At 36.6% G+C, this 15,148-nt stretch overlaps 4 protein-coding genes across 5 annotated transcripts; 1 reads left to right on the top strand and 3 right to left on the bottom strand.

Moving 5' to 3' along the window:
* The first annotated feature begins 2,564 nt into the window (after positions 1-2,564).
* Positions 2,565-5,478, top strand: LOC133822484 (potassium transporter 5). The gene is given in 5 exon segments (XM_062254833.1): positions 2,565-2,666; positions 2,749-2,974; positions 3,094-3,894; positions 4,052-4,306; positions 4,385-5,478. Coding segments are annotated over 5 exon segments (2,472 nt in total). The 3' UTR covers positions 5,473-5,478.
* A 106-nt stretch (positions 5,479-5,584) lies between these two features.
* Positions 5,585-8,171, bottom strand: LOC133822482 (pentatricopeptide repeat-containing protein DOT4, chloroplastic-like). The gene has a single exon (XM_062254830.1). The coding sequence runs from the start codon at positions 7,858-7,860 to the stop codon at positions 5,881-5,883; it is 1,980 nt and encodes a 659-aa protein (XP_062110814.1). The 5' UTR covers positions 7,861-8,171; the 3' UTR covers positions 5,585-5,880.
* A 133-nt stretch (positions 8,172-8,304) lies between these two features.
* LOC133822483 (probable protein S-acyltransferase 7) lies at positions 8,305-10,666 on the bottom strand. 2 transcript variants are annotated; one of them, XM_062254832.1, is made up of 6 exons: positions 10,361-10,666; positions 10,082-10,219; positions 9,808-9,987; positions 9,395-9,718; positions 9,044-9,277; positions 8,305-8,942 (listed from the first exon to the last, which is right to left on the bottom strand). In XM_062254832.1, exons 2-6 carry the CDS (start codon positions 10,175-10,177, stop codon positions 8,514-8,516), a joined length of 1,263 nt encoding a protein of 420 aa, XP_062110816.1. In that variant the 5' UTR covers positions 10,178-10,219; positions 10,361-10,666; the 3' UTR covers positions 8,305-8,513. The 2 variants fall into 2 exon arrangements, with proteins under 2 accessions (XP_062110816.1, XP_062110815.1); XM_062254831.1 differs by having other exon boundaries at positions 10,082-10,666.
* A 1,021-nt stretch (positions 10,667-11,687) lies between these two features.
* LOC133822480 (calnexin homolog) lies at positions 11,688-15,122 on the bottom strand. Its single transcript, XM_062254827.1, has 6 exons — positions 14,965-15,122; positions 14,816-14,885; positions 12,552-13,681; positions 12,383-12,454; positions 12,172-12,288; positions 11,688-12,092 (listed from the first exon to the last, which is right to left on the bottom strand). Exons 1-6 carry the CDS (start codon positions 15,049-15,051, stop codon positions 11,928-11,930), a joined length of 1,641 nt encoding a protein of 546 aa, XP_062110811.1. The 5' UTR covers positions 15,052-15,122; the 3' UTR covers positions 11,688-11,927.
* Between the last annotated feature and the right edge of the window lie 26 nt (positions 15,123-15,148).

Below are 15,148 nucleotides of genomic sequence, written 5' to 3'. Positions count from 1 at the left end.
ACATGAGGTATGTTTTGCATTTTGTATTTTTTCAAGATTTACATTTCCCAAATGTGTATATACATATCTCAAACGTGTAGATCTTGAAAAATACCCAAAATAAAAAAGTTACCACAAACAGACACCCGAGTGAAAAATTATGTATCTTGCAAGAATCAAATCGAACACCATTGAACCACCATTGAGCAACATCGATTTTTTTCATGAAAATCTTGATTTTTCAAGGGCTCATCGAGCACCATCGAACCACGTCGATTTTTTGCAGATTCAAAGTTTCAGATATGAAAAAATCATAAAAAAAAAATCCTAAAATTCATTCCTCATTCCTAAGTGAGAAATATTTGTCATTTGATTGAGTTCTCTTATATTTTACCTTACCCATGAATTTTTTTTTTTCTAGAAAGAGAGTTGAAAGGAATGGGTTGAGGGAGAGAGGGAAGAGAGAAGAGGAAGTAGGTGGGAAAAATTATGAGAGTGGTATTTTGGGTATTAAAAAACGAATTGACTTTTTTTTTTTAAATGATTTAAATGCCTAACATTTTTTTGACTTAGAACCCTTCATTAAGCATAAAAACTCAAATTTCACTTAATATATATGTTAATAGCATATACATAATATTATTAGATATTTTCCAATGCTAAATGTAAATTTTGTGTCAAATTTAGCATAAAAAATGAGTAAATGATATATTTGGCCCAATATTTACAATCATGGTCTAATGTACAAGATGCAAATTAACACAAAAAAAGTTAATAATTAATTTAATATTTATTGAGAACATACAAAAATTAATTTTTTTATTATCCAAATTATTTACTCCAAGAAATTTGTCATTAATAAAAAATAAAAAATAATATATGGTTGATCATTAATTGTTAACTACTCAATTATAATATTAGTAGCAATATGATAAATAAAAAAGTTATATTTATTGATGTGTCAACTTCAACCAATACTATATTAATTTGATACAACTTTTAGAATAAAACAAATTTGGCACACTTTTTGAAACACTGTATACTTTTTCCAAAATATACTAAATATTTCGTTGTACCAACTTTTTTTCACCCTAAAGGAAAAACTCATACACGGTATATACTATATATCAAAGAGTGTTGTTATTTGGCACCTTAAGGTGTCTAACACCATATTAGGTGGTATCTCATAATTTGTTAGCGATGGCACATAACACTTATTAAATTCAAATAAAAAAATTCAATATTTAATTATACCAATGATAATAAGATACCTACTTCTGGTAATTGAGCAGTGCTCCCGTTAGCAATTCCAAGTCTTAGTCTCGGCAGTAGTTGATAAATTTGGTGTATTACGCTAAACGACAAATTAAATGTATTTGACTTTTGCAGTTTAATTGATCAATACATAAATATATATATACTAGATACAAACAACGTGCAATATACACGTTTGCTTAATTTTATTTATAGAAATTTATAATTATTTTTATTAAATTTATATTAATGTCATATAAAATTCAAATAAATATGTTATTTTAATTAAATAATTTATTTATTTTTGTTTAAGTTTAAGTTTATGTTTGTTCTAGTTTTTGAATTTGAGAGTGACAACAAGAGATTGTATATTATATGTTTAATGTAATATTAAATATTACATGTGAATTTTAAATTTAAGTTTCTTGCTAGTTTTTTTTAAAAAGCAATTTGTTACTGATTGACAGTAGATTATATTATATGTTTAATATGATATAATTCTAATAAGTGAGTTTAAGTTTAATTAAATTTTATTTAAGTTATAAAAAGCATGATTTTATTATTTTTAAATAATTATCATTGTAAAATATCTAAAAAAATATCATATTTTAATTTGTTTAATTATTTATTATTTTTAAATAATTATCATTGTAAAATATCTCAAAAATATCATATTTTGATTTGTTTAATTATTTATTATTTTTAAATAATTATTATTGTAAAATATCTAAAAAAAATGTTATTTTAATTTTTTTAATTATTTATTTTATTTTATTTAAGTTTAAGTATTTACAAACTACCATCAAATATAAGAATATTCTGTTAAATATGAGAATATTCTGTTAAAGTTAACAGAAAAAAATAAAAAATCGTTAAAACTAAGAATTTTCGTTATCTACACACTTATTATATAGAAGAGATATAGTTTGTTGTGTACTTGTGTACTTGTAAATATTTATAAATTTAAATGATAATCATATATAAATCAATGAACAAGTCTGCGCAAGAACATGGCCACCCTGTTGAAATATCCCAATAACATACATACATACATACATACGGATTAAATTAAGCAATAATTGATGATAACAGCGTTAAATCAAATAATTATAATATTACATGTTGACTTGTTTGGCTTATTATTTTTTTTGGCCTATAAAAGGAGTACTTAATATCAATAAAACTAATACTACTAATTAACTGGCTAGAAGCTAAAGCTGAAGTGAGATATGGCAATGGCAGAAGATAAAGGAGAAGAAACAATAGTAATCGAAACATCAAATAACACTAGTAATAGTAATAATGAGCAGCCTCCTTCTGTGCCTGTCGTCATGAAAGACCGGAAGCCATCATGGGCTAAGCTACGGCGGTTGGACTCTCTCAACTTGGAGGCCGGAAGAGTTTCCAATAAGCCGCACAACCATACTACAGGGGTACATATATATATATATATATTGTTTAAAGATAATTATACATATAATAATATAATAGATTGATGTTATATATGGGTTGCAGGGGAATTGGCAGAGAACGTTGTTGTTAGCGTTTCAGAGCATAGGGATCGTGTACGGGGACATAGGAACCTCCCCACTCTATGTCTATTCCAGCACTTTCAGTAAAGGAACTATTAATAATCAGGATGACATCCTCGGCGTTCTTTCTCTCATCATCTACACCATTGCCCTCGTCCCCATGCTCAAGTACGTCTTCATTGTTCTCCGGGCAAACGACAACGGTGACGGTACGTACCTATACATGTATATATATATACCTGTATTAATTATGATCTTGATCAAGATAACAGTACGTATCCTCAACTCATGTATATGCATGCATGCACTTGTATATGTGTACGTATAGGTGGAACGTTTGCGCTCTACTCCTTGATATGCCGATACGCAAAGGTAAGCCTCATTCCCAATTACCAACCAGAGGACAGGGAGCTGTCCAACTACAAGCTTGAAACTCCGTCCAACCAGTTGAAACGAGCTCATAAGATTAAGGAGAAGCTGGAGAGTAGCAAATTTGCCAAGCTCTTTCTGTTCACGGTTACCATCATGGGAACTTCCATGGTGATTGGGGATGGAGTTCTCACTCCCTCCATTTCAGTCCTCTCTGCCGTCAGTGGGATCAAGTCTCTCGGCCAAAACGTGGTTGTGGGGATTTCAGTGGTGATCTTGATCATTCTCTTTTCGGTTCAGCGATTAGGCACAGACAAAGTAGGTTCCTCTTTCGCTCCCATCATCTTCGTCTGGTTTTCGCTCCTCACAGGCATCGGTCTTTACAACATATTCAAGCACGACATCGGTGTGTTACGTGCTTTCAATCCACAATACATCTTCGAATACTTCAAGAGAAATGGAAGAGAGGGATGGATTTCGCTCGGGGGCATTTTTCTGTGCATCACAGGGACGGAGGCCATGTTTGCTGATCTGGGCCACTTCAACATCCCAGCAATTCAAGTAACTAGCTAGCTATATAAATACATACAGATACATATATATGTATACATATATTTTAATTATTGTTGTTATTATTTGTTGCAGCTGAGTTTTTCTTGCATAGCTTTTCCTGCCTTACTCACTGCATATGCAGGGCAAGCCGCATATCTCCGCAAGTTCCCTCATGAGGTGGAGGATACTTTTTACAAGTCTATACCAGGTCATGATCATCACCTTTTGACTAGCTAATAAGGCCATATATTGATATATAAATAAATATATAAAAGAGAGAGAGAGAGAGAGAGAGAGAGCTTTGAAGTGTTTACATATATATAGCAATTAATCATAATAATTAATATGCTAGCTGCATCTTGCAGACCCTCTATACTGGCCCATGTTCGTTGTGGCAGTAGCTGCTTCTATCATCGCTAGCCAGGCTATGATATCTGGGGCGTTCTCTATCATCTCCCAGTCTCTAAGTCTAGGGTGTTTTCCCAGAGTCAAAGTGGTGCATACCTCTTCTAAGTACGAGGGTCAGGTCTACATACCCGAAATCAACTACTTGCTCATGATTGCTTGTGTCATAGTCACCGCCGCCTTCAAGACAACCGAAAAGATTGGCAACGCATATGGTAGAATGATTTGAATTTTATATATATATATATGATATGATCAATTATGGGTTGGCTCTAATACAGACTGTATTGCAGGCATCGCGGTGGTTACTGTAATGGTGCTGACTACCTGTTTGGTGACTCTGATTATGCTAGTCATATGGAAGACAAGCATATGGCTTATCGCTCTTTTCTTCGTGGTGTTTGGTGTCATAGAGATTGTGTACATGTCATCCGTTATGTACAAATTCACCCAAGGTGGTTACCTTCCCCTGGTTTTCTCTTTGTGCCTTACCATAGTCATGGCTATTTGGCATTATGTCCACAAACAGAGATACGTTTTTGAGCTCAAGAACAAGGTGTCCGCTGACTACGTAAGAGAATTGGCTTCCAACCCCAACATAAACCGTGTCCCAGGAATGGGACTTCTCTACTCTGAGCTTGTACAGGGCATTCCTCCAATCTTTACTCACTTCATCACTAACATTCCCTCCATTCACTCTGTTCTTGTCTTTGTCTCCATCAAGTCCATTCCCATCAGCAAAGTTGCACCTGAAGAGAGGTTTCTCTTTCGCCAAGTAGAGCCCAGAGAGTATCGCATGTTCCGTTGTGTCGTCAGATATGGCTACAATGACATCATTGGAGAACCGAAGGAGTTCGAGCTCCTGTTGGTGGAAAACCTCAAGGAGTTCATTCGAAATCAAAACTTCCTCATTGAAGCTACCACTGATGCTGATAGCGGAGCGGCTGCTGTGCCTGATACGACCACATCTGCTATGGCGAGCAAAGTCGAAAAAGAGGCCAACAGGAAAGCAAGAAGATCATCTACGTCAACAATTCACATCGAGGAAGGATTGGGAGCAACATCATCAATTGATCGAGTCTCGTCGGCTTCCACCATGCCATCTTTTAACAAGTCCACACACTCTTCAAGCCGAATAGTGTCCGCACCCCTGCGGGGAGCTGAGGAGGAGATGCAATTCGTGCAGCAGGCAATGGATAAAGGAGTGGTTTATCTGTTGGGAGAGGCAGAAGTGGTGGCTGCTCATAGATCCTCCTTTCTTAAGAAAATGGTTGTTAACTACGGCTATAGTTTTTTGAGGAAAAACTTCAGGCAAGGGGAGAAAGTCATGGCAATCCCTTCAACGAGGCTTCTTAGGGTTGGAATGACATATGAGATATGATCACACTGCTATTGTATGGTAACTGTGTGTGGTGTGTGGGTGAATAAGATTGAAGATCACTTGTTTTTTGTTTCTTTCCTGCCAACTCGAGCTTTGTTATTTTGAGAGAGAATCACTGAATCAGGATTGAGCTTTATTTATATTGAAATCAAATATAGCTTTAAAACTTAGAAAGTAACAACTCTAAACTAAAACTCTAATACAACCCGTAGCTAATTAACTAACTTTACTAGCCTCTTTCCAGCTTGCTGAGAATGATCTTCAGTGCTGAGCTTATCACTAATACAAGTAAAATATTGAGAAATTACATAAGGCTGTCACAGCTGACTACAATTAAAAAGAGTGTTTTTAGATGGAGTTTGTTCAAGTCTAGTGCTAAAAGAACTAAATTGATTGTTCCTCTCTCAATCACCAGAAATCACTGCATGAACAAAGCCCATCACGAAAATGGTGGAAACAGTTCGGATCCTTGAGTATGATTTCTCTTCCTATGATCCTAGATATTGCCTTGGCAGACTCATGGCAAAAGTGGCATACACGAAGGTTCTTGGTCAACCGAATAGTTGCACCGGCTTGTGTACTCATGAGTCCAAAAGAAAGTGCCAACATTTCACTGTGTCCAGCCTCGATGCATTCTCGCTCTTCATCAACATCGTGAAAACTATAATCTGCTTTAGGCTTGTGTCCTTCGTCCTCCATTTTCTTCATTAAACACTGCAACTCCCAGTATATTCCTTCTGATCTTGGATGGGACACATCCCCAGTCCCAAAGACATGAACTTTATTTCTCAGCTCTATCCAACTATAAGCTTTCTTAGGTTTCAAACCCATGTCTCTAACCATTCCTTGGACCTCATCCACCATGTCCCATTTGGAGTTTTCTGCATACCAGTTCGACAACATCACATAGTTCTCAGCATTAAGAGATTCCAATTCACAAAGTTTCTCCATCACCTGCTTGCCTAATTTTTTGTTCTGGTGAACCCTGCAGCCATCCAGCAGTGCTCGATGTACCTCAGCATGCCTTCCTATCTTTCGTTCTTCAATAAAAACCATTGCCTCATTAAACATCCGGGAGTTTGCTAGAAGAGCTACCATCAAAGCGTAGTGTTCAACTTTCGGCGACTTAATACAGTTGAAGTAGAGTTTGCCGTCCTCAACCCTGCGTGCAGTAGTACAAGCATGAAGGACAGCCCCGTACGTGATTTGGTCTATTTGTAAGCTCGATTCCTTCTCCATTTCCCGAAACAAATCTACACCAAACTCCCCTTGTCCATGTGAGCTATACCCCATTATCAGCACGGTCCATGAAACCATGTCTTTGTGCTTCAACCGTTGAAAAATTCTTGAAGCAGACTCAATTGAGCCTGACTTCACGTACATATCCATAGCAGCATTAAGAACGGTGACATTCAACTCTATCCCATTTCTTAGCAAGTAACCATGAATCTCTTTGCCTTGCTTGCTAGCGGTCATCCTCGCACAAGCTGGGAGAAGGCTAGAGATTGAGAGAGGATCCGGCTTCAGTCCATTCATAACCATTAAACGAAATAGTTTAAGTCCCTCGTTGTATCCTCCCGTCTTCACATATGCACGGATGATTACAGTCCAGGAAATGATATCTTTTACGGGCATTTGATCAAAAGTAGCACGAGCATCTTGGAGGCTGCCGCACTCGACGTACATTTTCAAGAGCGAGTTACTGACCAAGACATCAAACTCCAACTCGCATTTTCTAGCAACCTGGTGAAGAATCTTACCTTGTTTCAGCGACTTCAACATGGCACTAGCTTCAATTGCTGTTGCCAGCGCCACAGAGTCTATATGAGCTCCCAAGTCCAACATTTGATGAAATAAGTCTATAGCCAAACTGGGCTTGTTTCTACTGAGGCAGAAGCTGCCAAGCAGAGTCCAAGGAACCGAGTCCATACGAGGGGGTTTGTAAAGGAGGCATATTGCGGTATTGATGTGATCGAGATGGGCATAGGCTTGGAGGAGAGCGGTGAAGACATATTGGTCCTGGGAGCAGCCAAGTTTGAGAGCCTGGGAATGGAGTTGTTCAGCAAGGGATAAATGACCAGAGAGGCGAGAAGCAGCTAAGACCCGAGTGAGAGTATGCCTGTCGGGGCGAACACCACGGAGCAGCATATGGTGATAAATGGAGAGTGCATGGTGCGAATCCCCAGTGGTTAAATGGGTTTGGATGAGTTTATTCCAAGCAAATGTATCTGAGAGAGGAATTTCGTCGAGCGCATGGTGGGCAATTTTAATAGCCGAGGGGAGATGACGGGATGGCTTGTATTGGGTTGGTTTGTCGGCGGAGAAGACACAACGGATGCTCGGCCGAGGAGCAAGCACCTCCATTTCAGTTTCAATCTTACGTAACATTATTGCTTTGAGTTTGAAACTGAGAGCTGAGTGATTGTTTACCACATCCACATCCACATCCACATCTAGCCAAAGCACCTTTTGAATTGGAATTAGGTTTATGGTCTTCCAAAGCTCCAGGACTTAGCCTAAGAAAAAGGAAATGTTGCTAATAATAGAGCGAATGAAATGAAAGATGATGAAGGAACCGAGGAAAAGGAACCATTTTTAATCTTTACTTTGTTTTACGTGTTTGTATGTTCTTTTCGGTGTCAGGTAGTTGGTTAGGTACAAACCCCAAGTTTCTTGAGAGTTAGACTTTGAACCCCACTTGAGTCCTTGTTATTTCAAATTCACCCTTTCATCCAGTCCCAAACTACAAATAAGTATTTGTTAATATGAAGACAAGAAAGAATTGTTTCTTGCTGGCTCCTCTTTCTAATCTTCATAGTTTACTGACCAACCAAAGAAAAAAGAATTGAATTAAATCAAAGCTTACAATGTTTTCTCTTGTCTTGAGCTTAACAAGTGTACATTATATATATCATAAAGTTCTAACACAATAAAAGCAAACCAGCCCAATCCCCTTGTGACCTTGGCTTGTCTACTATGTAACATGTGCATGTATGTATGTGCCATCTCATTAATTCCCATCTTCATTTTGGTTTTGGAGGCTAAAGACTTCCATGAATTTTCTGTCTTGGTGTGGAACCATACTCCATTCCAAACTCAGAAGCCAGCATCTGTATATCAGGTGTAATTTCCCAGTTTCTATGCCTTGCCTCCATGCCAACACTCTCCATTTGACTCCTTATATCTTCAAAATCCTCAGCACCCACTGGTTGTCGCTTCCCCATCTCCATCTCCATCTCCATCATGTCTATGCTTGTTTTGTTCATCTCAGGAGGGCTCATTGGATTTGGATGGCCTAAAGACCTCCAACTGTTAAACGCAGAAGATGAATCCCCCTTTACCTTTTCTCTGAACTTGTTCTTAGATTTTGGAATTCTAGACAAGAACACTTCCACAAAATTTCCAATACATCCCCGGTCATAAGGATTTACTTTGCCCTCATACCGATACCGAAAGTTTTCATAGGTGGTCTGCAACATTACAAATACAAAGTTTTGCATTCAAAGTCAATAATGAGAAAACACAGCAGCAAAGCAAACGAAACCATAGATAAAAATGAGGGCACAAGAACCTGATTGGTGGTAATTAGATAGAGATGAAACACGGTGAGACCTCCCACAAACCAAGCTGCTATAAATGTGTACAATATCAGAATTCCTGAAATTGGGGACTTCATGAAAGCCCTCCACAGAGTACAATGGTAGACATCCATTATCTTTTTGATGTTCACCCAACAGAATCCAAAAACATATAAGCACAACATGGTTGTTGACGAGACAAACATGAAAAAGAATCTGTAATTCCGCTGTATATAGGAAAGGAAACCATTCGACCATGTTATGTTAGGCCTCCTACTGACACTGAAGTTTGGTGTTCATATGCATAATAAGAGTATAATCAGCTATGCATAAAATAAGCATACCTTGCCAATACATTGGCCTACCCATGGGCAATGGTGATCAAAACGCTCAACACAGTTGTTGCAGATAGAGCAATGAGAGCATCGTGGTGGGCGATATAACAGGCATGTTTGACAGTACTTGACCTTAACCACATTTCCATTAACCATGACATCTTTTGTGGGAGGTCCAGTTCCAGTTCCAGCTCCAGCTCCAACTCCAGCTCCTCCTCTATTATCAGTGTGACTTGGCCCCCAATCCCTTTCTCCTTCTGGTTCTGGAGGATGCTGGTTCCGAGGAATAATGCCAGGATCTCTTGCAGACGTAAGGACTAGAAGAAATATAACCTGGAATGGAAAGGAATAGTTCCATTATGAAATTATCTATTCTAATTCCATACCCTATTGAAGGTGACAAGAAAAGGGAACTCACTCACATATATTGTGAAGATAACACATATAACAACAATAAGATTTCCAAGGCTGTGTCTATGATGAATGGGTGTTTGAGAAACAAAAGCAGAAAAGAGGATGACTGGAGTCACAATCAGGAAGAGTGTAAGGTACAATGACCTCACATCTGGGCCAAATATGAGCCTTCCTTCGAGAAAAAACCTCTGCAAAAACAGCAAACAAATGAAGATGTTTATGCTAATGACTCAAATTCATTTGTTTCAGTTTGGGCAAAGTGCTAATCAGTAATCAGCTTACATTGCTTCCTTTCCAAACTTGATAAACACGCATGGAGGGGCCATGTGTATCAATTATGTGTCGGTTGGAGTCAGAAGCCATTTGACTGCCGTACATTCTTGCTCAACTTCTATTTCAACCCAATCACAAACCCTCTCACTTGCCCATCACCACCATATATATAATATACAGACATATAATTGAAAACAATAATAAAAAAAATTAGCTTTGTTTGATTGAGCATCTACATATTAGTAAAGAAACGTTTTTGAAAAAGAAGCTAAATGCAGAAGAAGATACCCGAGGCTGAGGAAGAAGATAGAGTAGAGATCGAGATTTCAGATGGGTTGAGCTATTTGGAATTGGATCCCCATTTGGAGAGGCAACAAGCTTTGTTGATGTTGGTCTTGCCTTTTTGTGAATAAAGCTACTCCATTAACCAAGTAAATACCACATAACACCATACTCTTGACTCTTCTTTTTCACTTTACAAAATCGTTGATTTTCATTTTATTTTAATTTATTAGAGTAGACTGTCTCATCTCATCTCATCACAAAGCTTTCTCTTTTTCTTTTTCTCTTTTTTTTTTCCTTCACCACTGTCCCATGTTCCATAATTTTAATAACATGAATTATTAATTAGAGTGGAGTTGGACTCAAATGTCAAAACTTCCATAATTCAAGTCTTCTTTTTTTATTTATTATGAAATTAATACCTTCAATGATACAATAAAACGGAAATTTATTTCATTAATTTTTAAAAGGATAATTAATTTTATCTTTGAATACGGAACAGGGAAGAGAGGAATAATATTAATTTAATTAATAAACAAAGAAAAGAGAGTCAAAAAGTGTAATTGTAGGAAGAATCTTAGGCCACCAAAGGAACACGTTATTCTCTTTCTCTATTTCCTATGCATCTTTGCTCTCATTCTGTTCTTTCATTTATATTTGTTGACTGACTGACCATTCACCATCCTTTCTCTATTTCCTATGGAGAAACAGAAATTTGGTGGGTCATACATTGTCATTTATTATTATTATTATTATTACTATTAAATTCTTAATAGAATATTTTACTCGCTTACAATTAGTTTCACTTTCACAAATATGTGATTATAATAGTACATTGTTATTTCGTGGTTATGTTCAATTGTGATATTACTTCCTTAAGATTTGGTCAAGAAGTAAATAATTTATGCCAAGTTGAATGTGCTGGATAAACCTACTCATGTTTCTGCAGAATTGCTGAGAGAATCGTGTCTCATATTCTGTTTAGTTTCGATATTATATTTGATGGTTTTTAGTACTGAGGCACATTGAGTCAATGATAAGAATATCTACATGAACCATAGACCGTGTAATACAAGAATATCATTTCAAATTTGTGAACTTAAAACATAAAGTTTGTACTTTTGAAGAAGTCGTGTCAGGGCTGAATATGTTTTACACTTTCAAATCAAACTGGCCTACCTATGACTAAATTTAACCCATCACATTAAGAAAATGAGGAAATCTTTCAAAGAAAAGAGCTTCAGTTTGCTTTCTTTTCTTTTTCCCTCTCGAGGAAATCAACCAAAAACTCGCCATCTAAAACTATGGAAAATAATTTGGGTAAAAAAAACACTTTATAGTATCCAAGGTTATTTCTATTTAAAAAGATTTAGGAATAAAGCACATGAGATCAAAACCTTTCAAATGAGGTCCTTCGTAGGTCTGATAAACATAAATAATTATAACCACCAACCAATTCCAAAAGAGTTTAAACGTTCTAATACTCAAATGGAAACTAAGCAAAGAATACAACCTCACAAGTTGTCAGTCCTCTAACTCAAAACTTTCAAGAACCAGTAAATGCTATTTTCTTTCAATTTTCCCTTCTGGAAGACCTTCTTCGGGGTGGAACTGCTGCACCTGCATCCTCCTTCTCCGTCTCCTCTTCCTTCTCCTTCTCATCTTCCTTCTCTTCACCACTTCCTTGATTGTTTGAAGACTCGGGAGCCACCGTAGTTGTGGCAGAATTGTTTATCACCTATCCAAACCAACAAACATTTGAAATTGTCACCTAACATACAAACACAATCACTACAAAATAGATAAAACTATCATACCGGTTGCTTTTTGCCACCGAAAACAAGTCTGAACAACACGGTCAGGATTACAATCACAATTGAAACAAGGATGCCGATTGTAATGTTGGGTTGTTTTTCTCCCTTTTCGATGAGATCCTGCATCACAAATACAATATCTCAGCATTTTAAAACATTATGAAAGCTCGATTAATATGAGAATCATCACAAGTTCCAAAGTGCTGCCACTCACAATGATCTTCGGATGGTATGGGCTTAAGAAAGGCAAATCAGCTATCTTGTAGAGAACATCAAATATTTTCTTCTGCAATTATTTGTTCAAATATATATATGTAAGTATAAAATACATGCAAAATGGAAAATAACAAATGAAGGAGCAGTTATATATATATATATATTACCTTGAAGTCAGAGAGACCATCCGAAGAACCAGCGGCTGCTTCCTCAGCCTTCTCTTTCTCTTTCTCAGCGTCAAACTTCGGCTTCCAAGCAGTTTGCCTATATGATTCTGCTACCTTCTCATCGGCATCAATCAGGATATTGTCAAACAAAATACCATCCTGCATTGTCCAGATCTCAATACCAATTGCAGCAATAGGCTCAAAGTCAGGTTTCTCAATCTCAAAATAATCAGGGTTTGGAATATCTTGGGGTTTCCAAATGCCCTTGTAATTTGGGTTATCAATCAGAGGTGCATGCCACTTTCCTTTATAAGCAGGGTTCTTCTTCATTGGCTTCTTCCACTCACCACAACCAGGAGCTGTCTCACACTTGGGGTTATCGATCTTTGGTGCCTCCCATTCACCATCCTCTTCGTCATCCCAATCTTCTGGCTTTGTTGCTTCAGGATCATCAACTTCCTCTGGCTCATCATCCAACCACCCTTCAGGTTTCACAGCATCCTCATCTTCAATTTCCATTGGTGCATCCTCGTCCCAATCATCTGGCTTCACAGCATCTGCGTCTGGAATCTTTGCTCGCTCATCCCAGTCCTCTGGCTTCTTATCATTTGGATCAGGAATTGTCTTCACAGGAATCAAAGAGGGCTCAAAATCATCAGATGAAAGGAAATTTGCTTTCTTCTTCTCCTCACCATCTACCAGAATCCTAACTTCATTGTCAGGAGTCAATATTGCAGTGTACACATGTGTGAGCTTGTCAGACGGAACAGATGGAGGGTTCTTTAGATGGTGCTCAACATACTCCCCGTTCTTCGGGTTCTTGTGCTTGAGGATGAAGTGAACCTTGTTAGTGGATCCACATTTGTCGGGCCCAAACATTATAGAGTATGGAGAATCGTTGTCAAATTCCTTTGCTTTCCAGCCAGCATCCTGAGTTCGGAGATACTTCAAGTATGCACCACCGCACTCGAGACCATTTTGGAGCCGAACCTCAAATTGCAGGACAATTGTTTTGTCCTTAAGCTCCAAAACTTCATCAAGTTCTTTCACAATGGCATACTTCCTAGCTTTCTCGCTGACAAGAAGCCCATGATCATCATGTCCTTCACTCTTTGAGAGTTTCCACACACCTATTTAAGAAAATGACACATTTGCATTAAAACATTGTCTGCAAGATTTGTAAATAAAAACCTTTACTCTAATCTAGGTATTAAGAATTGCACAAATTTATAAATAAATAAATCAATACAAAATTTATAATAAATAAATCTAGGAATTTAGCAATACTAGACGAATTTGTTTAAAGCATTATCAAACATGTCATGGAAGTACAAAATGGCCAAAATAATCACATAGAAAATATGATTGTCCAAGTCTCTAAGAAAAATAAGATAACGCAACATTCCAGTAAAGTTGCACCATTAGAGCACTAAGAAAAAATGGCTTTGGAACTATACATTACTACAAGGACAAAAATGACAAATGAGGCACATGATTCAGGCATGTATTATGGTGGAATTAAATTTGAAAGAACAGAAAAAAAGCACAACGAGAAAACATTTAAAAAACAAAGAACGTGAATTAAAAAAGATACGAGAGAGTGTCTGTAAGGATATTAAAATATATATATAAATATTTTTTAATTCAGTTTCTGCAATGAAAACAATAAACAGAGTTATGGGCTTTGCTTAGATTCACTTTTGTATTTTATACTTTTAAACCAATAAACATAAATTTCAGTTGTGTTTTTGAAAAATTGTTAGCAAGATTTTAAAAGAAGAATAGAATGCATAAAGAAATGGAAAGCCAAGAATCAAACATGCATTTCTACAAGCCTATAGAATCTACACAACTTTGTCTCCTTTTTTTTTCTACATATTCTTTCACTTCATTTTTTATTCACATGTGTATACTGTATATACATGCATTTATTTGTACTTATACAAATCTGTTCCAATACAGACCGTTTAATAGGATCTTTTTAAAATCTATTCTCTTGTAATTTTTTCTTCCTGTTTTTTTGAGTGGTTTTGCCAATCATGTATCTTGATTTAAATATGTGAAAGAAATAAAAATAATTTTAAATGAATTAAACAAAAAAATGGTATTAATATTAAATCTAAGCAAGACCAATAAAATTTAGCACAGAAATAAGATCAGTTATTAAAGGAAACTAACATACATACAATAATTGTAGTTACAGGATAGAAAAAATGTTAGGATATATAATTGGCATGTAAGTTTATGTATGTTATTAAGTTTACCGTTGTATTCATCCTTCTCAGACACAATCCAACGTCCTTCGAAAGAGTCCTCAAAAGATTCGTAAAAGATCTGCCAAAGAAGTAGTTTCAAGTACTCATTCCTATGAAATTTTAATTTCCAAAAGACACAACAAAGAGAGATAGGCTACCGCTTCGGAAGAAAAGCAGATCTGAAAGGCAAAGCAAGCAAGCAGCGCGATTATCGTCGTCGTCATCTTCCTCCCTTGGATCGCCATTGTCAAAACCCTAAACACAAGGAAATTAACTTATCAAATCAGATGAACGTAAGAAAGAAAACAATACAAAGCAATGGATAGATCTCACTCACCTCTC

The sequence above is a fragment of the Humulus lupulus genome, chromosome 3 (genome assembly GCF_963169125.1).
Source record: "Humulus lupulus chromosome 3, drHumLupu1.1, whole genome shotgun sequence".
Classification (NCBI taxonomy): domain Eukaryota; kingdom Viridiplantae; phylum Streptophyta; class Magnoliopsida; order Rosales; family Cannabaceae; genus Humulus; species Humulus lupulus.
The sequence above is the reverse complement of the archived record's forward strand: the minus strand, read 5'-3'. Positions and strand labels throughout refer to the sequence as shown.